The sequence below is a fragment of the Platalea leucorodia genome, assembly GCF_965183815.1.
Source record: "Platalea leucorodia genome assembly, chromosome: Z".
Classification (NCBI taxonomy): Eukaryota; Metazoa; Chordata; class Aves; order Pelecaniformes; family Threskiornithidae; genus Platalea; species Platalea leucorodia.
The window spans coordinates 29,354,336-29,380,278 of record NC_138858.1 but is presented as its reverse complement, the minus strand read 5'-3'; the positions used below and the strand labels follow the sequence as shown (position 1 = coordinate 29,380,278).

The following is a 25,943-nucleotide window of genomic DNA, read 5'->3' as shown; positions in this document are numbered from 1 at the left end:
TGAAGTTCAGAGTAGCCAAGGCATTCTTTCCTGTGAGAAATCCCTACTGAAACAACTTGTGTTTGAAATTCTTCCCTCTTCTTTTGTTCCTTCCACCCTCTACACCTTTCATCACAGGCAAGCTACTTCTTATGCCTTTGTTTCTTTGTGTTGCCTCCATCCCACCCCCTGCCTCACTGACGGTACGAGGAAAATGTATCATATACAGGATGAAGATTAAACCACATACGCTTTACTTCAGGAAACAGGCAAAATGGGAAAAGTTTAATTTGCATATAGCAGTCACATATAGTCACACTTGCAGAAGGACTGAAGTGAAATATTAATAATGGTGAGCAATTCAGTTCACTGACAGAGGAATGCATACCACTATGGTAGTCTTTGAGTTCCAGTACTAAGCAGATGCTTCAGCTAGCTTCCTAGCTTCCATTTCCTGCTTAGCCTTTTCTCTCAGCTCTCTTTCTCTCTCAATGAGAAGTGCTTGTTCTTGCTCCCACTCCTTTAGCTTCTGCTCATGTTTTGCAATGTCTTCCACTTCACATGCTGGCAGCTTTTCCTTGACAAGTTGGGTGGTCAGGGTTAACAGGCTTTCAGATTCAACCTTGCCAAGTGAATGCAGCTTAGAGTACAGCTCCTGTCATAAAGAGGGATTTGGTGGGGAATGAGAAGGAGAGAGCCAGTCAGTCACAAAATAATCAGCCACAAAATACTTCCCTATAACAACCGATAACATTGCTGTTTGAATCTAACCATTAACTGGGCTATACAGGCCAGGTAACTATTTTATCCCAGCAAAATGTTTTGACTGTGGTAGCTGGTACCATTTCTTGAAATGCTAACCTCTAGAATAATTTTTTTTTTGAGCAATAAAACTAAACCAATGAAGTTTCATTTTCATTAACCACTGAAATTCTCTTTATTTTTCCAAGTTCAGTTATCTGGTATTAACAAATACCAGCTGACCAGTCAACTACAATAAATATAATCTAAACACCTTGGTTTTGTGTCTTACCTCAAAACCAATTGAATGATTTGCTCCACACTGCCTGCATTAGCATCCCTCTCAACAGATGCACATCACTTTAAATGCTCTCTTGCTAACGGCATGCTAAATTAACTCCCATGATTTTTCTTCCCAACAGTTACTGTGATCTGAGGCTTGACTATGCTTACACAGACTGTACAATAGCGCTAAAGCTATTTTCAGGGATATTCTACACTGAAACTAAGAGCAGAGCTTCAGTAAGAAACTGTGCAGTATTTCTTTCTTGAGCTTAACTTATCTAGATTTCATGCAGCATAAAAACATTAATTCACTTGAGATGATGAATCATCCAGTGATACTATTTCTGGCTTTCTGGAATCTTTAGCCTGATGGCTCGCTAACAATCTGATTAATTGCCTTAAAAGTGCAGATACACAACCGAGGAGGAGGTTCCTGGGGGAGAAAGATGACATGGCACTTGCAGATTCTTTAGTCCTTGCTCACTCATTAGATAGCAACACATTTTCCTGATTGTTCTTTTAAATAGAACGTTTTACTGAGCCCAGCACTTGCAGAAATGTTTAAAGTAAGTACATGTCGTAAGGAAAGGTACATCCATGCTTCTTTCCTGGACCCTTTAAATAAAGCCTATTGTTTTGCATTGCAGGATGATGGAAAGAAGATGTGGGCATCATTCATCTTCAAACAAAATGGCAATTCTGGGGCCACGCAGGTATCTGGACTTCCAGTTATCACTAGAAGCTTATGCGCTGTGCTGCTGGCCCACAGTGTTCTCCTCACCCCAGCCCACGCTGGCAATACTCTGCAAAGGCACTGCCCCTCAGCTCCTGTCTTGAGGCTCTGCCTTGTTCTTACACAGGAAACTATGATGTCCTCTCTGAGGCCTCTCCACTTCTCTCTGCCTTAGCCAACATAACTGCAGGCTTTGTTGTGTTTTACCAGACCCTTGAAGGTTTGAACTGAACAGACAACAGATTAAAGACTCTTTAAAATGCTAGGCATGCAGGTCTGAGGGGCTTGGGTATTTGGGTCTGTCTGCTTTTTGATTTTATGATAAAGAATGAAAACAAAACCAATGGCTTTGAAGCTAATGGACTAAAACCAAACTCAGTAATATTTAGGTGTATTCATCTCTGTTTTGTTTGAGATGTCAGTAAGTATACAATGCATCAGTGAGAAACATGAAGAGACCGTACAGCTTGGGTCTGGGGAAGGAACCTGACAACCATACTCGTGTTTACAGATTAGATATTCAGTTTAAACATAACAGGTTTAGATTCTTCAGACTCTCCCTACTAACCACTACCAAGGATGTGCTGAAAAGGGGGCTTATGCATTGAACCTAAGCAGTATGAAATTGAAATAAAGAAAGGCAACAAACTGGAAACTAGCAGGACTTCTCTCTTAAGCCATTACTGGTACCACTAAACTCCTGGAATTTTCCCTGTTCTGCTGTGATACATTAGTGAAACTAATTTAGGAAAGCAGCAGGGTCTATGTCCTGCAGGTACCAAAAGAGCACATTCTTAAGTGGCTGAATCATTGATTTTTATAAGCAGTCTCCAGGGCACTGCATGCAGACAGCTAGAGAAGGAACACTGCTTGTAGAGAGGGTGTTCCCAGCATTTATGTGATGAAATGCTTGCCCACTGATCATTGACACAGATGGAAGGAATTGCCTGAGGAACACTGTACTGAGTAGTGAGCCTCAGCATACAGGACCTGAAAACAGGTAATTACAACATGAATGACAGTGTCAGACAAAGAGTCTAAATTACAGCTCTAAAGGCCTTATCTAGAAAGAGCCAAATGCCCTGAAGTCCTGTTTGGTTTAGTGGAAGTGAAGGTCGTGCTGCCTCTCATGCATCATATCTGTTAGGCCGCCGTGGCTTTTTCAGGTACTTCCACAAATGGCTGTTCTGGAGCTTGGTATGACACATAGAGCCCAAGTATGTGTATAAAAGACATGCAGAACAAGATGCAGTTCTAGACAGGAACTGTTTGTCTGGAGCAAATCCACATGCTTTTCCTTGCATACTAGGTGTATGACTTGTGAAATAGAACTGGGCAAGCGGGAGACAGAAGCAATTGGTTTTGAGTTCATGGAGAAAGACTGGGATGTGCTGGCTACTGCAGGGCTAGACAAAGTGCACTGAAGTGTCTTCAGCAGCAGAAGTGCAAATCCTGTGTTGGGGTTACTCCACACAAGAGACAGATGAACTGTGCTGGGACAGCAGCTGTGAATGCCAACATCAGCAGGTTGCTTCAGAGCTGCCATGTTCCCTCAGGCTTGTATGGATTTCTAGTGAACTCCTCTGCCCTGTGAACTACGCCCATAATGTCCAGGGGTTCAGCTGGGAAGACTGGCTGGTGCTGGCTTAATGGATTTAAGAGAAGAGTCCAAGAGCTCTTTCAGGCTTAGCTGAAATGGCATTCTGACTTGAGAGCTCCTTTTCTCTTCCAGACAACCAGAAATTGTGGCTTATTTACATATAAATTAGTGCTGAATGCCTAGACTTCACGAGGGCTATGTCCTTCTTATATTCAGACTTTTCTGGTGAGAGCTTACAGCTAAGCATTGGGACTGTAGTTTGTTGGCTCAAAGTCAGGGCCCTCACTGCCAAACCAGGGAATGCCTGAACTAGGGTTAATTATGGAACTTGTGGAAAGGTTGAGGTGAGAAGAAAACTACTGTCTTGGCACTAGCCTGTCCCCAGTTTCACATTTAGGTCTTGTTTTGAGCAGTCTGCATTATTTTCTTCAAGGCTAGACAATGGACAGACAATGAGAGACTCATAAAAATGTCTCACTCCCTCCTTCAAAGGGTACTTGTGTTTAACTAATTCACTGTGATTCATCCAGGCATTAGTTATCACATGCTGAGCACCCACTGATTCTCAAACACTTTAATTAAAAAGTCCTAAGTGCCTACAATGCAAGTTTAATATCTAAAGATCAGTGGCAAATAATTTATGTAAATAAAAAATAAAGAAAGGAAAAGTGTGTGAACGTGAGGTGAAACCATAGGATACTAGTCTTTTAACTTTTGAAATTTCTTTAGAAGAACAACAACCTGTATCCAGAACAACTGTCCAAGGTCGTGACAGCAACAATGGAAACTGATGGGCTATGGAAAGAGTACTGCTCCTGGAACTATAAGCCAGATTAGTTTCAACCTGGGGTATTTGATTTTTACCACAGCACAAATCAGAGACAATAAAATAAAATGAGCTCATTACAGACCTATGAGATGATCAAATAAAATGCAGTTATTATACAGCTACGCCCTAATGAACAACTGTTGTGTTTCATAGTGTTATCCTCAACGCAATGACCTGAAGATAAAAGGGAGGCAATATAGCCTTACTTAATTCCCCAGACTGAAAGTATAGGATGAAACATTCCTACTTAATCATAACATACAAAAATGGACAATAAAGTCAGGATGGTCTCATGCATACTACAATTTATTTTAATGAGCAAGAGCCCACACAACGTCAGATAATGGATCTCTAATGACATACCACTTTCACAAACAGGATTGGATTTATCATTTTGATGTATGAAAAGTGAAGATAAAATCCCAGCAGACAGACAAAAGTTGAGTGGCCTTCAGCATTTATGTCTTTGTAGGCTGCTGCTTTGTGTTTGAAGAAGTGAAAATGTAAGGTGACATCAGTTTCAAAAATGCCAGGTAGGACGCCTGATGCACTGATACGGTGTCAGTCTGCTAGCCATAATAAACCAGCGTATATATTTTCTAGTATATATTACGGACATCTACTACAGCTTAGAACAGTTAGATAAATCAAACTTTCCTACCTTGAATCGGCTGTAGTACTCGGGTGCTTTAGACTGCTCTGTTTCTTCTGATTCTGCACACTGTGACTTCTGCTCTAATTCCTTGACTTCTTCAGCTGATTCTGGACCAGGTTTTGCTTCAAGGACAGACTGCAAAATGGTCTCCAGAGCATCAATCTGAACAATCACATTTGTCATTGTTAGCATAAACAGTTTGGACATACAATTTGAGTTAACACCGTTGTCACGTTTACAAACAACTTCATGAGTTACCATGTATTTTGAGATTACTTCTGTGTATGACAAAAAGAAAACAAAATTCTAAAAGGAAATAGCACTTATTGTTGGACTTGGAACCTTTGAGGTTGGACATTAAATCCCTTCAACAGAACAACTCTACCACCCCCTGTCAACAGTAAAACTCCCCGTGACTCAGATGCCAACTGGTATTTGCACATCTGTCAGGCATCAGGCTAATGTCTCCTCTTGGCCTAACATCAGGCCATAACTACTAATGCTAAATGGTAGTTACAGTGATAACAGCACTAGCATGATACACAATCATAGATACATCTAAATAAGACATTACTATGGAATGTTTAAACAATAAAATCTCTAATAGATCATCTCAATACCTCTTTGGTGAAAAGAAGCAGGGAAATCACCTGTTCAGCAACAAGAACATCCATTCCTATCATTAGTTTGATAATTTAACAGGAAAAATGGAAATGTATGCACATAATATATTGCTATAGGTATATTTTTTATCTGTGACACCTCTGTTCTCTTCATGCTTTTGTCTTTCAAGGTAGTAAGAGAACCACTCTCTCCTAATCTAATTGCAGTTGTATCAAAAGAATGCATTAGCTTCACTAAGGGACTCGGTAAATTATATCTGTATGTATTATTGATAAAAAAGATGGAACTGCTATATGGATGCTGCTGCTGTTTTGGGAATAACATGATCTCCATAACTGGAATTATTGGATGCAGGTTGCCTGCATTTTGAAGTTCAGCTTTTACAAATGCAAAGAGCTGTTATCCTTCCATGAATCCTAATTCTGAACGTTTATCAGTAGGATGAAATAACTATGTGTAACCTTTGAATCTGTGCTGGTTTCCCCAAGCAAAAGGGATCCTGATACCTCTGGTTTCTTTTTCCTAGCATAAGTATATAATGTTAAAGGAATAAAAATTAGGCTTATTTGAAATAATATTTGTGACACTGAAATGTAATCTTTAAACTAGCAGTACTGAAACAGAATGAAATAAGCAATGAAATAATAACTATGTGCTTGGAAATACATACACTAATTTAGAGACTCACACAATTGAAAAAATCAAAACTTGTCTTGCTTGTTCACAGTTAAACAATATAGCACAATACTAAAACAGTATTTCTATTATGTTGTCAAGATAGTAATGGCAGAGAGAAAAGAGACACCCTTCTAGTCGGAAATGAATGGAAGCTTAAAGCCCTGAAGAAAAGTAAGTGACTGACAATGATTGGGCAAATCACTTGAAAATGTTTACACCAAAAATGCACAGTTAAAGAAAGTTCATTTGAAAACTTCCCTTTTAGATAATGAAATTTATTCAGCCAGAAAATAATATTACATTTTGGAAAAGAACCAAGTTCACAAAACCAGGGCCGTGTCTTTCTCAAGTAACTCTGCAATTGTGCAGGCATGCAAGGACAGTGATTTATAACGTGGCCCATATTTCTCAGTGCTATGATACGGATTTACGAGAACTGCATAATGGTCAACCTAGTCCTGCCCAAGATGACGCCCAGGATACTACAGGAAAAAAGGATTTATGGCACTTGAGGTTGTTTCCATCCTATCTGCTGCTGAATTCAGTGGAAGTTGACTGACCCCAATATTGACCTGGTCAGTGCTCTTAGTCCTTCACCCTTAGGAATACTGCATTTTAGTTGGAAATAGTAATTAAAAATATTGTATGGATTTTAATAGTAAAATCTTAATGAGCATTTAGGTAGAAAAGGCCAGATGATGCAAATCAATACACTGTAATTACACCAGATAAGGACATGGACCAACATATTTTCCTTGTTTTCCTTTCTGCATTGGGGTCACAAAAATGCATTAGAGAAAAATTATTTTGATAGTAACAAACCATCCAGGCCTCCTCTTGGTCCTCAGCTTGGTGAAACTTGTGTGACTTGCACTACTTTTTATATGCTGCAACCTAAAATCCAAATGAGGCCAAGTATCTCTTCAGGGAAGTTTCTGTATGGTCATTGCTTTTTGGGCTCTACTATTGGATTTGTACAGATGCTTGCAGCATTAGTGAGTCACCAGTAACAACCTTATTTTATAAAGTTCTCAGTTGAGAACTGAGTTGTTCTAGTTGTTCTGAGTTGTTCACTGAACAAAGTAAAAAGTGTCTCTGCGAAGAAAGCACTGCCAGATATTACTAGCATTTACTATTTTCACAGTATCAGTACACAGAAGGATGCGATCTTCTATGGATCTGTTGTACCACAGACAGATGTAGCCTTGTTTCAACACTAGGATATTCATCTACAACCCAAAGCAAGCTGAGGAGCTCCTTAATTGTCTAGGGGTGTAAGCAAAAAAAAAAAATCTCAAGCGTATTAGGCTGAGTTCTTCAAAGTTGGAATAAGGAAGAAATCTCCAAAACCACACACCCGAAGAGGTAATTCAAAATGGTGGAAGTTGCAGATGTGACACTTCTTTGCTTGCACTGTCCAGTATCACACAGAGCTGCTTCCAAGCATGGAGCAGAACCTGCTGAGCAGTGCCCTGGCCTTTGTTTGTCAAGGGAAATGCAGAAACTGCAAGCCCAGTAGTGATGCTAGCAAAAGGGAGACTCCCATCACCAGAGACACCTTCAGGAAAGAGTATCAAGAAGAGGAGGTGAGACCTCAGTGCTGTTTCTATGCTCCAGCCCATGTGATGGTGGTTTCCTAAGTCACTCCCTCTAAGCTGTCTGATTCCAGGATCAGCACTCCTAAGCCCCAAGTCCCTTAGTGCTGACCTCACAAATGGACAGAATCTATCCATCCTCCCCAACTGAGGACACTACAACCCTTCTAGAAATCACTCTGTACCATTTTTGGACCAGTATAACTCAGGACAATATCATCTCAGAGAGCACAGAATATATGGAATTAGCTGGGAGAGGAAAAAGATGTGATATTTCATCCTCACTGCTAAGAACTATGTTTCTGAGCAAGTTCAAAAGCTTGGGAAGCAAAGGGGTCTTCCCATCCCCACACACATGTGCTTCCTGTGACACAAACCCAGGTGTCTCTATAGGGAGGGGAAGGCTTAGGAAACATACTTCAATGATCTGTGGCAATAACAGACACTCGCTCCCAAGGACATGCCAGCAGATATCATCACTGGCTCATCAACTGAAACAGTGGTTCTGTTCTAAACATTATTTCTTCTCCTCTCTTCCAAAGACCTCTGAAGTATTGCTGTGCCTCTGCAAGGCACAGAATTCACAGGTTTTACTGGAGTTTGGCTTGTATGAAATTCCCTCTGTACAGTGGGTTATAGCCTTCATACTTACAGCTTCTTTGCAGATTTTGCTGTCCCCTGACAATGAAGCCACGTTCTCCATCACTTGCAAGGCTCTATTCAAGTATCCAGGTGTCCACATCAGTGGCATTAGATTGTATACAGCTCTTAGCCCTTTATTCAACTCCACTTTCCCTGTGATACAAAAACACTTTAGCTTTAGTACTTCAACACTTGAGTCTTAATGGGATCCATACAGGTTGGCTCTGTTTTTCAGAAGTGACAGCAAGTGTCTTGGCTTCTGTGGTGAAAACAATACACTCTTCTACAAAGCTGCTCTGACAGAACTGCTATTACCTTATTTTACTAAGGTGCCTTCTTTTTGCCCAGCTTCACAGCTATTACTTGTTTGTTTCTGGTTCCTCTCCATATTTCCCCTCCCCTCTTGCCTAGAAATTTTGTCCAGATGGAAAAGAGGAAAACTGGTCAGGTTTTCTGGTTGTCTGGCAGTTTTAACAGCAGCTCTGAGCAGGATGTCTAAAGATCTCAGACAAATGTCTCCTTAGCCTTCAGGGACTGACTGTGCAGTATGTGTGCACTAAATCTGAGGCTCTGGACTCATCTCTGTGGCCTTTAGGGTCTACTCACAGATGTGTCATGGCCAGACTGTACAGTATTTACAGCACACAGTCTGGCTAACCATACAGCTTAGTACCCCTATTTCTGCTGGAGCTTCTTGAGAGGAAATATGGGAGACCGGCCAAAATGAAATTTTGGTTCTTGATTTAGGACATTCTGTGCAACAAGGTCTTCACTGACTTTAGCAGGACCTGTGATGCACAGCACCACTGACAATGTGGCTTTTCTTCTGATGGTAGTTACTAGAGAACACGAAACTCCTACACAATAGAGGAAATGTACATCACGTTGCAGCTGGTGAGTACTAATTTACAATGACCGTCACTCCAAGGTTTTGATTTTATCATTGTCAACATAACAAATAATACCACTTCAGCGTAGCTTACGAGAGTTCTATGCAGGCTCTCAATCTAATTTGCACTCTGCCTATAATGACACAAAACTATGAAACACACCTTACTCTCCTTTACATGGAAGAGAACAGTTTAGGAAAAGCAAGGTAGTAAGTGCACAGACAAAGCTTATGGACTACGGCTAAATTAAAATCGCTGAGGTGCTTGAGGCCACTCTGTGCCCATAGACATCTTTCACTCTCTCAGAGGTCGGTTCCATTAGTGTTGGCAAGACTGTGGAATACGTGACATAACAGTAAATAGCTTTTGATCTACTGAATGTCAATGTCATGGAACAAGTACTACTGCTCACAGACAACAGTGAAGTGCATTGTTGAAATACAGCCACTACTCAACCAATCTATATGACATAAAAAATACCCAAACTGAATGCCAACTGGACAGCAAAGTCCCTATTTGTATTAGTATCTCCACTGGATAACAAACTACTGCCCTATGGAAAATCCTCCATCCAAATTGATTTTCACATTTATCCCCCTTTTTAACTGAAAATGAGTTTTTTGTCTTACAGTCACGATAAATCTGAATCAGCATCCTAACTCTGCCACTACATATTGTATTTGAGACCGCATTTTAAGAACAAGTCCACTTTTTATTACCCTCGATAAATTCTAGAATAAAATATAATACAGTAATGGAACAACTCCATAATCACAAATTTTAAATTAATTCATTACTTTCAAGTAAATAACAATTTTGTAGAGAAGGACAAAACCCATCTGCACTATATTCCTCTAAAGGTTAGAGGAAATTCAAGAATTACTGACCCCATTCCCCTTTCCTCCAATTCTGGATATACTCTGATCTAACTGCTCTTTAATAATATAGCATATCATTAGCAGTGAAGACTCCTTAACAGATACAGGATAAAGGCACTGCTATCTGCTGTTCACAACAGAAACATTAACTTTACAGTGAGTAGTAAATGTTCTAAACATAGGATTTTTCAGGCTGTGCTCTCTGAAATTCTTGAGGTTTAAGGATTATTTTAAGAAGTTCACTAACTAGAAAGGGAGTCTATTGTCCATAACCTTAAATTTGTGTTACGGAACTCTGTACTTCTGGGGTTTTTTTTAAATTTGTTGGTCCACAAACAAACCAACCCCACTGTTCTTTAAGAACATCTTCTTTCTTTCAGTCACCAATCCAAACCTGCAGGGAGTCCTAAAGGAGGTTCTGAAGCTGTCTGATAAAGGACGTACCATTCAAATTAGTACTACCCTCCAGGCTTACAAAACAGATTCAGTCCTAACTCTGAAATTGTTCCTTCCACTACTACTGCCTTTTTTTTTTTCTTAGCCTTCTCCTTGATTACATTTTAGTAAAGCAAAGATGCCAATTTCATTCAGCCACTGAAGACAAGAGGGAAAAGATGACTATGAGGCAGATAAAACTTACCAAGGAATGCATAGCCATACAGCTGGGAGCTAAAACCCACAGTGCTTGCTTGCTTTAGACCCGTAAGCACTAGCGATGCTCCAAGATTTCTCTCCTCTTCCCACTGCAAATAATGTAAACTAAGTAAGTGTTCCTTGACAAACACAAACATAAAATGGCAGCAGCCAAAGACAGCACACGTGTCTTTCATCAGATGTCTTAGCAATAAAGTAAAGAATCATTAAACATGTCTAGTGTTCAGAGTTACAGTATGTATATCCTGAGGAATAGTACACATTATACTGAAGAACACCTCTCTTTCCAGACGACAGTAAAATGTGAGTGGTTAAGATTTTGCAAGGAAGTCAATCAGTGCATTTCCTTCAGGACAGAGGGTTACACTGATTTACGCTAGCCAAACTCTGTCTCTGTCCTGTATGTCCTACCACTTGCTTCAGGCTAACACTGCTGAAGAAAAACGATCACATGGCTTTGTACTAGCGCAGCCTTTTCTTTTAAATATGTGGTAAGATACACGCTCCACTATCCCTCACTAGAATAGGAAAATGCTGAGGGAAGAATATGCTGCTAATGGCTGCTCTGAGTCCAAAATCTGCACTGTGAAAAGAACATATGCAACTCACCAAGACTGTGTACGCCCCAGGATTAAAAGTACAGCTGTCTCTCCAGCTAGAGAGAAGTACCAGCTGTCTGAGCCAGACCACCAGTGATGGCTAAAGAAGGGCACCCGATCAGTAAGTACATTAAAACCACAAGAGTAGTGTGAATTTTGTTTTGCTATGGGATAGTACAGTACATTTTTCAAGACCAGAGAAGCACAAACATCAAGGATAAATATCTCTTTACTGCAAGTGAAAGGAGCTGAACAACTCCCATTCCTAAGAAAATGAGGAAAACCAAGCTATAAAAAGCAATAGATTGGATGAAGTCTGACTCTCTAACACATGGTTTTTGTGGCAGGGTACTTCAGTGTCTTGTTTATTACCCTATGACCTGAAACAAGTATCCTTGGTGAAACGAAGAAGCCTTCTGAAAAATTCCCTGAGGTACAGTGAGTCTTAAAAAAGCACAAAGGTTCAACCTTCTGGTTTAACGCATTATTCAGAGATGTCTTTTCAAGGTATGGCATTTTTGTGTGTCTCCATTTGGGTGCTACAAGAATTTGCATGTTATCATCTGACATAAAATACCATCACCTGACAGCCGGGCAAGGTTATTTGCCTGACCCAGAAAAGGGATACAAGGAGACAGGGCTGTTTCGTGCTGAATTCAGTACTCCAGCTGAATGTTATAGGAAAATCAGATGCAACTGGAAAAACAGGGCTTTTAGCGGTCTAGGTTCTTTTGGGAGCTAGCCCATTTGGCTCCAAGACCTGGATGAACTGCAAGAACTTAACGTTAACACCTTTGCAGTGGAAGGCAGCAATCATACTGATTGCAGCAGTCAAGGAGGGAACTTTCTGGGGAGAGCCAAAACCAGTCAGGCTTTCAGTGATGTTTACAACAGCAGAAAAATGCAAGCTCTCTATCACCACTGCTATACACACTAAGGACTAACGTAGTCAGATTCAGCCCAATATTGAGCTCTCAAATTTAAAAAACACTTCATCGGGCTGCTGGACCCTAAGCTACAGCCAAGGGCCTGTCTGCAACAGGACACTAGCTGACCTGTCTCACACCTTGGAAAAGGGAATGGGATTTTCAGGAGTAGCTGAGCAGATCTCATAACACTTGTCTACCCCCACTTCTTAAATCAAACACAGAAAATTGGTACTGAGCATTATGAGGTGTTGAATGGTAATCTGTATGGTGTATACATACAAAAATATGACTTATTGCTGTCTTCGGAGGGTGTTATTTCAAAATACATATTAAATAAGTCACAGCTATATAAATATGCTTGCCTTAAATGTGTCATACATCCACACCAGCCTTGCTTGCATATTCAGCTTTCATGAAATGCTACACATATCGACAAGTGCTTGTCTTTGCAGTGAGGATAAACAAACATGGACAAACACAATGGGAAAATGAGATTTTGGTCCCTCTGCTTTTCATATACAACTGATCAAGCATACTTGACTTCTGGGGAATGAATGAGAATACAGAACAGGGCAAATGCACATCTGTTTTCTATAGTGAAAACTGAAATTACAACCCATTTGAGTAAAACCTTAAGGCATTAACCTTAATATGCATTTTGGAAGATGTTTCATGTAAGACAAATGGAGGCTTCAAGCATTTTCCTTATGGATGACAACATGCTATTGAAGGCTTGTGCCAAACTACATGAAAAGTAGCTGCCTAAACTGATGGACATGGCAGAGCCCTTTGCTGATACCTAACTGAGCCCCTTCTGCAAAGGTAGAATAATGCCACTTCCAAGAGCCTGAACTGTCATGTTGGCCTGAAGCAAGCGAGACGTGAATAAGAAACCCCTAATGCTTGGAGACAGGAGAGATGTAACGAGTTTAGTTTTAAAACAAATACGTATTAGAAACCATACACCCAAAGCCAAATGGGATAGTAAAAATCCTAGTGAAAATGCTTTATAATTCTGCAACATCACCATTACCGAGCTCTAATGGTGAGCAATACTCACCTTAACAGGGTCCTATACAACAGATGACACAGTTTTTTTGTGTTAACTGATAGTCCTCTTTGAACTGAACTGAAATGTCATTTCATAACCTTCCAATGGGCATACATTACATCTGAAAATCCCAACACACCTTCCCTTTCAGAGAAAGGAGCAAAAGGGGTGACAAGTTATTTGATAGCTTTCATATTTTGTTGTTTCTTTTTTTTTCTTTCTTCTGCAGTTGTGAAAATAATGAAAAAAAATGGGAGTATTTATTTTTTCCAGATAAACTTACGGGACATAAAATATATTCAAGATTGAATGCCCAACTGACTGCACCACAACACTTAGAAACAGGGTTTGTGTATCGTTTTGAGCGTGGTCAGCTTACCGTATGTTCAGACTTGGTTGCTAGGTACTGGTATAAAACGTACAGAGAAAGAAGCTGTGTTGAGAATTCATCAAAACTTTCTTGCAGCATGATCTCTGTTACAACTGACATAGCATCTATGGAGGAAAACAATACATAATCAGCAAGTGCAAATTTACACAGGTCCCTTTCACACCCACTCATGTTCACTGATACTTTATTGCTGTAGTATGTTTTGAAGTAGTTAGGGAGAAAGTTAAAGATTTCCTATGGCTAGTAGCATAGAATTAGTCTTATTCGCTTGGGCTATTCAAACACACCGCAACAAGGAAGAATGGGTTGAATAGCATAAGACCACAGCAAAGGAGGTTTCCAAACTCAGCTCTACACTCTCCAATTGGCTCTTCTTTGCTCAGCTCTTCAGTTATTAATATTTAAAAAAAAAATCTCTAAAAATTACTTCTTTGTTCTTATGTTTAGATTACAAACAAGAGAAGATTGGCTTAAATTCACTGCCCTTATGGTGACAGGAGAGTACAATGGAGCAGAAATGCTGTTACAGATCACCCACAGCACTCACTTTGTTCAGCAAACAGTGCTCTGGAGTTGCTCCACAGTGTCCAATGACACTCCCTGTCTGGGAGGACAGTTTGTTAAAAAAAAGGCCTTGAGCCTGTCACAGAAAAGAAATATGGATGGAATAAGGGGGAATTCACAGATATGGGGGCTCTCAAAATAAAATATGTATTAATTTGCCATTTAGCAAAACCTTCATGATAAAAGCTATGGACAAGTCCTGCAATTCTATCATCCCTTTCAGTTATTTGTTTTAAAGAGGCTTATGCAAAGAAAAGCTCACTGCAAGTCTACAGTACCAGAAAACCTGCAGTGAAATGAAAATCTTAAGTATTTGCCATCAAACATGAGAGCATTATTCACCTCAACACTTAAACAGCCAATAGTGAAAGACAGGCACCTCAACACGGCAATTCAGCATAGCTGGCTCCCTCCAGTGACAGACAGAAAATCTAGACAAACAGTTTTGATATATATCTTTTTGAATAGCTAAATGTAGGTGAGATGAACTCTATCAACATGCATTTCGATTCTTATAACGCTCTAATTATCACTAATAATTCCTATGATGCTGTTAGCATGTAAGTCAGACTTGTAAAAAGTGGAGAAGTTGATTTACATTTGAAATAGGATTAATGACAGTAGAAACTGTGAATTGCACGTTTCAGAATTATATAATGAATAAAAACCCAGAGAAATGAGATATAAACATGCAGAAAAGTAGTTTAAAGGAAGGAGAAGGCATATTTTTAAGGTGACTTCAGAGAAAATACGGCTAAAAGTTTTTCATTCAAAGAAAGGCTCTGCAGATTTAAGAGCGTACAACTAAGGATGCAGAATTGGCACATATTTTTTTACCTTCATATTTCTTCTGCTTTATAAAACAATCCAACAAAATATTGAATGTAAAATTATCTGGGAAAATTCCATACTGAACCTGAAGGGAAGAAGGAAAAAAAAAATCAGTGTGAAAATCTGCTGTTCAAATCTTCCCAAGCATAGCGCTGCAGGTACCAGAAAGATCAGAACCATAGCATTGCACACTACTACAATGTGACAGTCAGTCAAGCAACACAAGCAGATTAGCAGGGCTCCTGTGATGTAGGCCTTCTAACTTTTGATGTACTGGATTTGTTTTGGCATTTTCCCTGAGCCTTTGGAACTTTGGAAGGAGGGGCATTGCCCATCAGGTTTTTATACCTCTCCTGCATCTAGCATGTTTTGGACACCAACAGTGTTTAGAAACAGAAAGCTTCCTGGGAAAGAAGAGGAAATAAAAGCTGTAAAGAGCTTTAGCTAAAATTCAAGTGCAACGTTAATTTTTTACAAAGAAATATCTGAACATAAAACCACAGTCTACAGGACCTGGCTGCAATAGAAATCCCAGGTAAGCCACACTTGTCTCAAAAAGCTGATCAAATATATTCATGGCTTTTCCTTGTAAAAACTTACCTTGTTTTTTAATGTGTATAAGGCTTTGTCTTGTGCGCCGTATTTTAAGCACTGTCTGATCCAGCTGTGGATGGTCCAGTCTCTCAAGTACCAGCAATTTGGACTATGCCGAAACCTAAAGGATGATAAATGGTCCAGGTGACAATATGACCCTTTGTTATCGGAAAAACAAATTCTGTAATCAACAAAGTGTGAGTTTCAGAACCCCTGCCTTTCACCATCTCAAATATAAATCTGTCTGTATTTGACTTTGCAGGCAATCATTGCTCTCCGAAGAGCTCCAGCTAGCCCTTTCCAGTAAGAAACAAAACTTTGATACACTTAAATACTGTGTACGAAGGGGGAATCTGACCTTTTCACAAATGCATAATACTTTAAACTTCTCACTTTCTAGAAAGTGTACTGTTTTTCCCTGCAAAAGATTAATGCCATAAAATAATAGCTTGGTATATTTATGAAGGCCAACTGAGATTGCTATAAACATGGTAGTATTTTTAACCTTGTCCTTCTGATTGTACAACATTGTCTTGTTGCTGGTCTCGTCAAAGACTGCTCCGAGACACTGCTCCATGACTGATGACATCAGCAAGTATCAGAATTACATCAAAATAGAGCTGGGTCTGAACCCTTGGAGCTTGTGTAATCTGGTGTCTCCCACCTTCTCTAACTCGTGCCTCACTTCAACTACTTACGAATACATTGTGCCTCAGCACAGTCCACCCCTGAGCTGCTGCATGCTTCATTTGTGTTTAGAAACGCTTCACCAGTGAGGCATGCCTCGTGCACGGGGAAACTCTGCTGGAGAGCCCTCCCCTGCCTGCCTGCACCAGCTGCCTTGCTCCCGACGGATGTTTCTTTAACCTGTTCTGAGACACCTCATGCCACATCTTCAACAATCTTCCCAGGCAACCTACTCCAGTGCTCAACCAATTTGTAAAATTAAATACTTTTAAGTTCAGCTTCTTTTATTTCATCCTTATTCAGACATATCCACTTTGCTCTGTATTTGGAGAAGTAGTGACAAAAAGCATATGGAGCTTTGCCTTTGGCAAAGGCTCAAAAACCAATTAAGAGTCCAGTGGTAGGAGCTGCTGCCTTGGTCCTGGGCTGAATTTCATACCCCAGTGTGAAGAGATGCACGCAACCTTTCTCAATTCAAATTGTACGCATGAAAAAATGGGCTCAGTCCCCAGCACAGAAGTGACTGCCACTTCCTGTAGAAAATGCCGATGACTGAGCTGGCTCATGTGCAGATGCTTGCAGCCTCAAGCCAAGCTGCAGCACCATTTAGAGGCAGGGCTGGCTCTTCCATCTGAGTGAGCATGCTTTCCAGAACATTTATCAGATTAACGTGGCCACCAACTCTCCTTCCCCCTCACTGAATCTCTGCGTATTGCATCCCATGGCTGAGGGCTACACAGATGACCACGCCTGGAAAAGTACTGCAGCCTACAGAGCCTTCAGAATGCAGAAGACATCCATGCCAAAAGCAGAGCTAAACAACTACACAAAGTCTAAATACACAGTTTTGTAAGTGGCATGTGAAATCTCCCCATTAAATTAGAATTTAACAGAAAAAGAAAAGCATGCTTTGAACATTAAATTACAAACATCCATTTTATTGCTCTAATTGCTTTCCATTTTCTTCCCTCTGGAGTTCAAATACTGGGAACAGCAAGAACGTATATTTGCTTTCATTAAAGTCCTGTTCAATAATGCTTACAGGATGCATCAATTACAGGCATTTGGACTTACTCATATTTTGATGAAACAATTATCTAATTGCTACAGACTGTTTCACTAGCCTTTTAAGACGGGTCAGAGTGCAACACCAGCACCCAGCGATAAAGCTGTCAGCGTCTTTTAAAGTTGCCTCCTTAAATGGTTAATATTGTTTCACACACGAAAAACAACAGACTTGTCTCATAAAAACATGACACTGATGCTCTCAAAGACCTAGGCCTTTCTTTTGATATAATCTTTGGCATCCTTCCTAATAATTAGTTACACAGGATAGAAGCAAACATTAAAAAAACCCCAAACACCCAAAGGTTTCAATGGGTTTGAATATTCACCTTTTTGCAGAGCTGTATTTATTCTCTTGAGTACATCACAGCGAGAGAGAGCACTGCAATGCCTCCTGCACCTTGGGAATGCTACAGCCTACTGTAATGGTGAAATGCTTCTAGGTTTCAAAGTCAAATTGCACTTGGACAGTAAAAGGCCTAACAGGGGTGCGATGCAGTCTACAAACAGGATGAAACTGATCCTCAGTCAACACAAGTTTCTGGAATCGATACACACAAAATTCAGAGGCATGTGGCTGGGACTGATTTGAGCATGTGTATGTGTGTGTGTGTGTGTGTGTACAGACAACTACAGGATCTATCAGATATAATTACTGTACATTACTATTAAGATCTTTATGCTTGGAGCAGGTCTCCACTGCACCAGGTACTATGCAAATAAAATCAAACAGCTTCTCAGCCAAAGAATTTTCTAGTTAAGTCTAATAATTAATTACAAAACAGTTGACTGGGAATGAAGAGAGGGGACTGGTGCCAAAATTTTTCTGTCTCCATGTCAACAAGAATGCAATACATATGCATGTACACGATCCCTCAACACTACACACTGCCATTAATCCATGATGTGGTAGCAGGAGAATTGGAAGTGAAAGGAAAAAAGGTATGCTGCAATCTTTGACTGTTTCTGATCCATATAATGCTGGGATGAGCTCTGTCTCTATTCTACTAGCTGAGAAGATAAGCCAACAGAGTATCTGTTTTTGCAGCTAACCTAGACAAACTAACCAAATGTTGTGGCAGACATTTTTATTTGAAAGCATATCAGGGAAAAGAGGAGATTGCTGGTCATTTTGACAAGCATTAACATCTTCCTCCTCTTTCTCCACGAAACACAAAACAGGATATAATTAAGCAAGGCAATATGTTCAGAGACAGATGAAAAGACAGAAGGAAGCTAAAACTACAGAAAGCAGAGGATTCAGAGTGAATTAAATAAAGGAAGCCTCTAGCAATTGCTGTGTGTTTAATGGAAAGACCAGGAGGTTATCTTGCAGATGTCTGCTGCTGAAACTAATTTTTCTGAGAACTAATAAAAACCTGAGAAGCACAAGATTCTTATAACGCATTCAGAAAAGACAAGGAGAAGCATCTATAACAGCATTAGGGGAGCTCCCTGTTGGTACACTTTAATGTTAATAGCTAAAGAATCAATATGGTCATCCTTCCAGTCATTGAACTGAGAACATCTGTCCCCACAGGGAACAAGAAGAGGAGTATGTGTAAGACAAGGAGTTCCTGAAATATCAAGCTCATTGTGAATCTAACAGCACACAGTGCAATAGTACTAGAATTCCCCTTATTTTGGTTCAAATGATGCAGTCCAGAAACTTGATTTTCGTTAAACCGTTGCTTTGTACTTGCAAAATTATTATAACTTGGAAGAGATATAGTGAGTGTACAGCCTCAGTACAAGGCAACCAGAACATTTTTAGCCAAGCAAGTGCATACACTCACTTGCTCACAAACTGACCAGCACATTGGGCTAAAAATACATTTTTAGTTTACTAATTTTCTGCACAAGGCCCTGCTGCTCATTATTTACAACCGTGCTTAAGTATTCATGCTATGTTAAAGAAACTGAACAATGGAAAAGTTTATCAGATGCTGAGAGTGCTTTATGGAGTGCTCTACTAATACAGCATGCATGACTTAATTCTACTGGTACCCTCCCACACTGCAGAAAAGCTGAGTTGCTTCCCTTCTTTCGTTATTTAAAATGGTCTTTCGAATTTGTTTGGTGCCATCAAGTGGTGATGCACTCTAGTGCTGCTTTCACATACCTTGTATTCTCAAGGGAATTAATACAGCAACCCTGAGAGTAAACAGAAGCATCAAGATGCTGGACTGTATTCTTTTCCCTAGGTTTGACACAGGGGAGTTGCTTTGGGGACGGTCAAAAATCAGGAAGATGGTGAAGGAGGATTTGCTGGATTACAGAAGAGCAAGTGCTGCAGAAGCAATATACTACCAGGAACAGCTCTGCTGTACGGATGGAAAGCCAGTTCAGCAGATCTAATTCTTTGCTAAGCTGATCAGAAGCTCCCATTTTGCACTCTGTGGCTTTCTTAAGGGTTGATCCAATTCCTGGTACTGCCAGAGGCTATCCTTGTGCAATACACTATTTTTTTCTTTTTCCCCCCATCTGTGAAACAGGAAGAAGAGTCCCCTTCCTTTCTCCAACTTTGTCTGACCTAATGAGAAAGTATTTTGTGATGATCTACACATCCAGTGCACAGAACTGTATGATCTCTTAGGCCTCCAGATTTCTTCAAGACTTTCTAAATTGCACCTGCATTTTGCTTTGCTAATTTTGCATTACCATACATAAACCCAACTCCTTAAATAAAACCTCTTGTACTACAATGTTCTTCTCTGTTCTTATGCTTTAAAGATTCCTGTACCATCTTCTGCCACATTGCAAGGAAGTGGAGAAATTAACAACAGAAGGACACTGAGCCATCTCCATGCTTTCATTATTTCTAATATACATCATTTAGATGTGTTATTGTGCTTTCCTCAGAGTTAAAACCAAAAAGGTTTCATATGTTGCTAGTCCCCTTGTAGGATCTAGTCCAGGAAAGGAAGGAACCTACCTAGTGGTAGTCACTGTAACAAATTTCTTCCACCTATAATTCAGATCTCTCTTACTTCTTTTAGAACTAGAGAGAAATATGGGTTTGCATGTTCATTTGCTTTAATCAGGAGAGGAGAGTGCCAGATTTCTTCTCATCCACTTAAAATTCTAAAAAGTCCTGAAGCAAAATATAAGAAGACTTAAAATGAATAAATAGCATAAGGAATGTCTCTGCAAGCCAGGAAGAAGCTCTTTCAATGGAACGAATCCAAAGCCACTCCACATTTTACACAAGTCATACAGGGCTGTGAAGCTCCTTGGCAATGACATGTTTTTTTCTTCCCAGGCACATTTTTTAAGCTACAGTGCATAATGATCAAATGGATTCCAGGCAGGCTTAGCTGGGAAACTGGAAGGCTAAGGAAACATCACCCAAAACTCTCCCTTTGTTTGTCATTTCAAGCCACAGGCCTTGGGAAAAATCGCCTGCATTTTAAATGGACCCCGAGGCATTGCTCATGTGTCAGTGTCAAAGGCAACAGCCGTGAAAAAAATCTCTGTTGACTGAAATTTCCTTTTAAACAGGAATAAAACTTTACTTTTCCATCTCTTCTTTGCCTGCATCTTAGCCTTCACCTTTCTTTGTATGCATCCTTTTAAAAATTTCATGTATAAACATATCAGTCCTATAGGGAATACCTCATGCATTAACTGCTTACACTCAAGTAAAAAGAGGGAACACTTTCCTTTTATGTTGAAATAAAAAACTCAACTAGCATACGTAGTATAAGAAATTAATTATCTAAAGCAGGAACAGGACAGGTTTAAAAAATTAGATGAGTCAGCTATAACAGAGGATAGTCTAATGCTGAGGTAGAATTGTGCTCTTGCACAAGAAGAGAAGCCCACATGCAGCCCTTATCCTGTTTTAATTTTTATTGACTTTCCTCCATCTCTGATTTTAAACTAATTTAGCTCTTGATTGCTTTGACCATAAAATTAATTCTTCTAAATTAGGCTTGCTCCACCTCCACATGAATGCATATTTCTTGCACAGTGTCTTTTGTTCAGGAGTTGCACAGAGCTCTAACACCACTGATGAATGCAGCCTCAAAACAGGCCTAAACAATCAGTTTTTAGATAAGAGAAACTATAGTACAGAAGCACAGTCGAACATCAAGGCCCAACAGGAGACTTGAAGAATACTCTTAGTATTGGGTCTTGCTTTCCAGTTATACCACATTCAACTTTTATTTCTGTCCACCCCGATGTTACCTGTTTCTTAACCCTTATGCTTGGGAAAAGGACCAGATCTGGGAAAGGAGGTATTTTGGGTAGAAGTACATACTACACAGTCATTTAGGAAGTCTTTGGATATCACCCTGGTAACCACCCTCTCCTAACAACTGAAGGGACAGAGTTCACCATTCAGTAGTCTCAGTAGCTACTGCATTGCTCAAAACCACACTCCTGCACAGAAAGCTCAGCTTTGCAAAATCTCTTTCTAACAATGACTATCACATACAGCAATCAACCATGTAGTGCCTAGGATGTAGTTTATCCTTTACTGACCTAGCTACTTTGACAGCCAGTTATTAGAGCTGATTAACAAATGACAAGCTGAATTTCTGATACAACAAGCATTTTCTGCCTATTATTGTCAATCTCTTGTATCACTAAATGCTCTTCTTCCTTTGATTTAAGGCACCTTTGTGACTAAAACACAACGAACAGCCTTATTATGTTAAAAAGAAAAAACAGTATCAAATAGTTGCAAAATCCTAGATAAATGTTACAAATTTCAAAACAATGTATGAATGGAGATGCAGTTTACAGCAGCATAAAAGAAATGCTTTGCTTATACATAAATAGATGTAAGAACCACCACAAAAGAAACATTAACAGCAACAGATCCAGAGCCTACAGCAAAGCTTGAAGCAATTTATTGGGATTCCTGGCTCTGAAAAGTACCTGAACTATTTATCTCTCTTTCCATCCACAGGCAGTGAACATGACAGAACTGGAGCGGAGCAGCTCTTCCAACCTCCTGCCACCAGGTTACACCATGCAGCCTTGAACCCCTCTAGAATCATTTGCAAAGCACAGAGAGGAGGAATCCTTGAGACAACTCTATCAACTTAAGTATCCCACAGGCTTGCCCTGAATGCCTCAGACCTTTATACTAATTAGTTCATAACCAGACTGAAAAAGCAAAGCCCAGGCTCAAGCAATATACTGCTGCTCAGTACACTCTGTGACCCTGTGAACAGCTCTAACAGCCTCTTCCAGGCTGTTAAATGTGTTTCCTAAAAAGCTCCTCTAGCCATGTAGTTTCAAAATACTCCAGAATTATGCACTGCCTGGCAGGGCACCAATGGTAGTTCATTTCTCAAAAGAACATGAGTCAGGATTTCTAGTGTATCAGCTTGGTTGAAGGTGCTCTGTATGCCTCAACCTGACACGAGAGGACAACAGTCACAGGCCTCGCCTAGCTAGAAACTAAAGGTCTTAACATTTAAAAATCCAGTACCAACACGGCTCCTTGTTCTAAGCATAATATTTAAACAAGACAGGTTAAAGGGAAGGTCGTCAGCTAGCTCACTAAAGCTGAAACTGGCCGCTTGGGGATCCCCAGTGCGACTGGCAAAAAACAGAACATTGTGATCATACAAATATTGCTACTGAGAAAAGGTAGGGGCGCCGGTTTAGTTTAATGCAGAAAATAAAACTGGGTCATTTTATTGACATTCAGAAGTTTTATTTCAAATGCAGACTGTGAAACAAGCAACTGCCCTTTTTGGCTTTACTCCTTTATGGTCAAGACAGAGTGATGAGGTGAACAGCATGGGAGATATGCTTCACTTCTTGTTGCTTAGAGATATATCCCCAATGAAAGAAACCAAATAAACAGACACTTCAATATAGTATTTCTATTTTTCTCCTCCTAGGATAATGGAGTGCCATCACCCAACACGGTCCACCTCTCACACTCCTTTTGGAAAAGACAGGCAGGAAAATCAGATTTTCTTCTCACACACGTGAAGAATCCATACTACCTTCACTATAAAGCTGAAATTCACTCAAAGAGCAACAGTTAACAAGAAAAAGGAAAAGTCTTGTCATGATAATAACAACAATAATAAAAAGCCCAACTTTTTCCCAAACTATTGACTGTAAAGGACATAGCTCCTAGAATTTCTCTCTGTAAAAAATACTTCTGGGCTTACAGTTGAAATGAACGGTTTTGAATATAAATGCCATTAATATTCTAGTGACTGAATAGAGAGTATTATAGGCTGAGAAAAACACGGGGAATGATGGGGTGAGTTGTTGGTATAGTGTTTCTGGTAAAATACTCTCTCGTGCCCTTCCTTATCCCCATGCAACCACAATGAAGTCTAATTTAAACCAACTCTTCCATTAATTATATCCTTTCCTGGTATCCTGGCGTACAAAAGCATATATAGAGAAATTAAGAATTGTACAACACACTACGTTTCTTGCTTTGCGGAGATTTTTGAATCTCAGCAATTTCTAAGTGTCTAAGGCTAAAACTTGCTGTATTAAAGCTCAACAAAGTGTCAGTTCTGCTGGAATCATTACTCATGTCTCTGAAAACTGATTAACCCAAAGGCTGTAAAAAATGGCATATATAAGTAAAGTACTGATTTGATTGTTACCATTTTACTAACCCAGCTAAGCCTGTCATTACTTCAATTAATTCTCCATCTGTCTGAAAGCTGGTACACAAGTTATTGAAATGAAAAAGAGATGTTTGTGAAAGCCCGTTTCTAAGTTGTAACTGCTGAAATCACCTTTCTACCTGGTTCACTTTGCAGAGCGAGAGAGATCCCCTGCTAAAGACTGCCAGAAAGTCAGTTTCTAGCAGAAAGCTAGTTCCCACTAGCTGCATATTGGAAGTAAGTTTAAAACCTTCTGGGAACCAAATGGTACCTATGTCATGGGCTTTCTTCAACCAGGGCTATCTGCAAGATTATGTGATTTTAGGGAATAAACTGCTTCAAAGCTAGTTAGATCCTTCATTTTTAAAAATAAATAAATTACTTGAGATGCTTTAGAAAACCTCCATCTCTTAGCCACTAACTATTGCAGGGATGTCACAGTGAAGCCTGTGTTCCAGTAACCATTAACCAAGCTGGACAGAGACATAGCACCAAAGGCTTTTAAAGCTGACAAGACAGAGGCTCCAAGTTTTATAATAGTTTATTCAGCGTCAGAAGGAACTGAATCAGAGTTAGGACCAACGTTCAGGAGTTTCTGCCTTCTAGCACTAAGCTTAAACTATGACAGAACACCCCTTTCCCATTATATTAAAAAGGAACACTTTATGGGTATGCAAAAAAATCGCTGTCAAGAAAAGCCAATAATGACTTCTTATTTTAAGAGCAGGAAAAAAACCTCAGCCTCTAACTAGACATTGCTATTACAGTATTTGCTAACAGCAACTTTTTAATGGTGCCTAATATACAAGTCTAAATTTAACCTGAGACATAATTAACATAATTTTGTCAGAGACCTAATTCATTGAGAGCTGGAGTCCACATTGTAATGATGTGGCATTTTCCATTTATTCTACTCAAATTCTTTATGCTTCACAAAGTATCTCCCAGAAATACATCACACACTAGCTTCAAACTACTGTAACGTTACACCCACTGACACAACCCTTGACACTTTTCAGTTTGTTCACAATTGAGCTTGCATAGATTACAACAGATGTATTCCTCTGGCTTGAGTATCAAAGGCTGCAATACAGAAGCATATGAGGCAAACTGTTTATTCTGCTATGCTGTTCAGTTTCACACCACGTGCAACCTAAGCAAAAAGGTGCTGGCAAGAGAGTGCTGCAGGAATACGAATACTGAATGGATCTTAGTAGCCAACTTAAACAAGGGAAGAGCCAAACCTTACATTTGCTGCCAAACACTTAAAAAACTGGATTTGCACAATTCAGGTTTCACCTTTTCAGATTTGCTGCCATAGTCCCACAGTTCAAGTTAACCTAATTTTGACCTACTACTCGTGCCCTTTTCATTCTTCACTGCTAGAGTCTGATTTCCTTGTGCATTGCTGTCCTTCTGCACCCCATAAGCAAAGGGAAGGCAGAGCTATCTGATAAGCTGTCAAGGTAAACAAATAAGGTTTTCATATTAAGCATAAACACCTGCAACAGAGGGGACAAAACACCTGATGCTCACCTCTAGTTTCAGCCAGAGCTGCTGTCAAAAAGGCAACCATTTCCAAAAAGAGTTGCATAGTTGCATAGCCAGGTCTTGGCTACCGGGCAGTCCACCATGAATCTGTCTCCATTTCATGTCATGTCTCAATGAGCAACAGCTTATTGACAGTTTTGTTCTTCCAACCATGCATTTTCCTGAGAAAAATATTTTCAGCAACAAAACCCAAAAATCCTCGAGTCCTTCACAATACATTTTTAACTGTTCCCTAGCCACAGTAAGTTACCTAATCACAGTACTTCAGAGGCTAACTTCTAGTTAGCACACCTCTTAGT

General features: G+C 39.8%; 1 protein-coding gene across 3 annotated transcripts in view; it reads right to left on the bottom strand.

Annotated features, from left to right (window-relative positions):
- Positions 1 to 243: 243 nt before the first annotated feature.
- The window catches only part of MRPS27 (mitochondrial ribosomal protein S27), a 48,720-nt gene continuing 23,020 nt past the window's right edge, over positions 244 to 25,943 (bottom strand). For 2 of the 3 annotated variants that reach the window (XM_082337566.1, XM_082337567.1), the window contains 7 exons: positions 15,749 to 15,863; positions 15,155 to 15,233; positions 13,742 to 13,857; positions 10,770 to 10,872; positions 8,372 to 8,514; positions 4,829 to 4,984; positions 244 to 634 (listed from right to left, as the gene is read on the bottom strand). In XM_082337566.1, coding sequence (XP_082193692.1) covers positions 395 to 634; positions 4,829 to 4,984; positions 8,372 to 8,514; positions 10,770 to 10,872; positions 13,742 to 13,857; positions 15,155 to 15,233; positions 15,749 to 15,863 — 952 coding nt within the window. In that variant the 3' untranslated portion in view covers positions 244 to 394. The remainder of the gene's footprint in view (positions 635 to 4,828; positions 4,985 to 8,371; positions 8,515 to 10,769; positions 10,873 to 13,741; positions 13,858 to 15,154; positions 15,234 to 15,748; positions 15,864 to 25,943) is intronic. The other variant, XM_082337568.1, reaches the window with a different exon arrangement.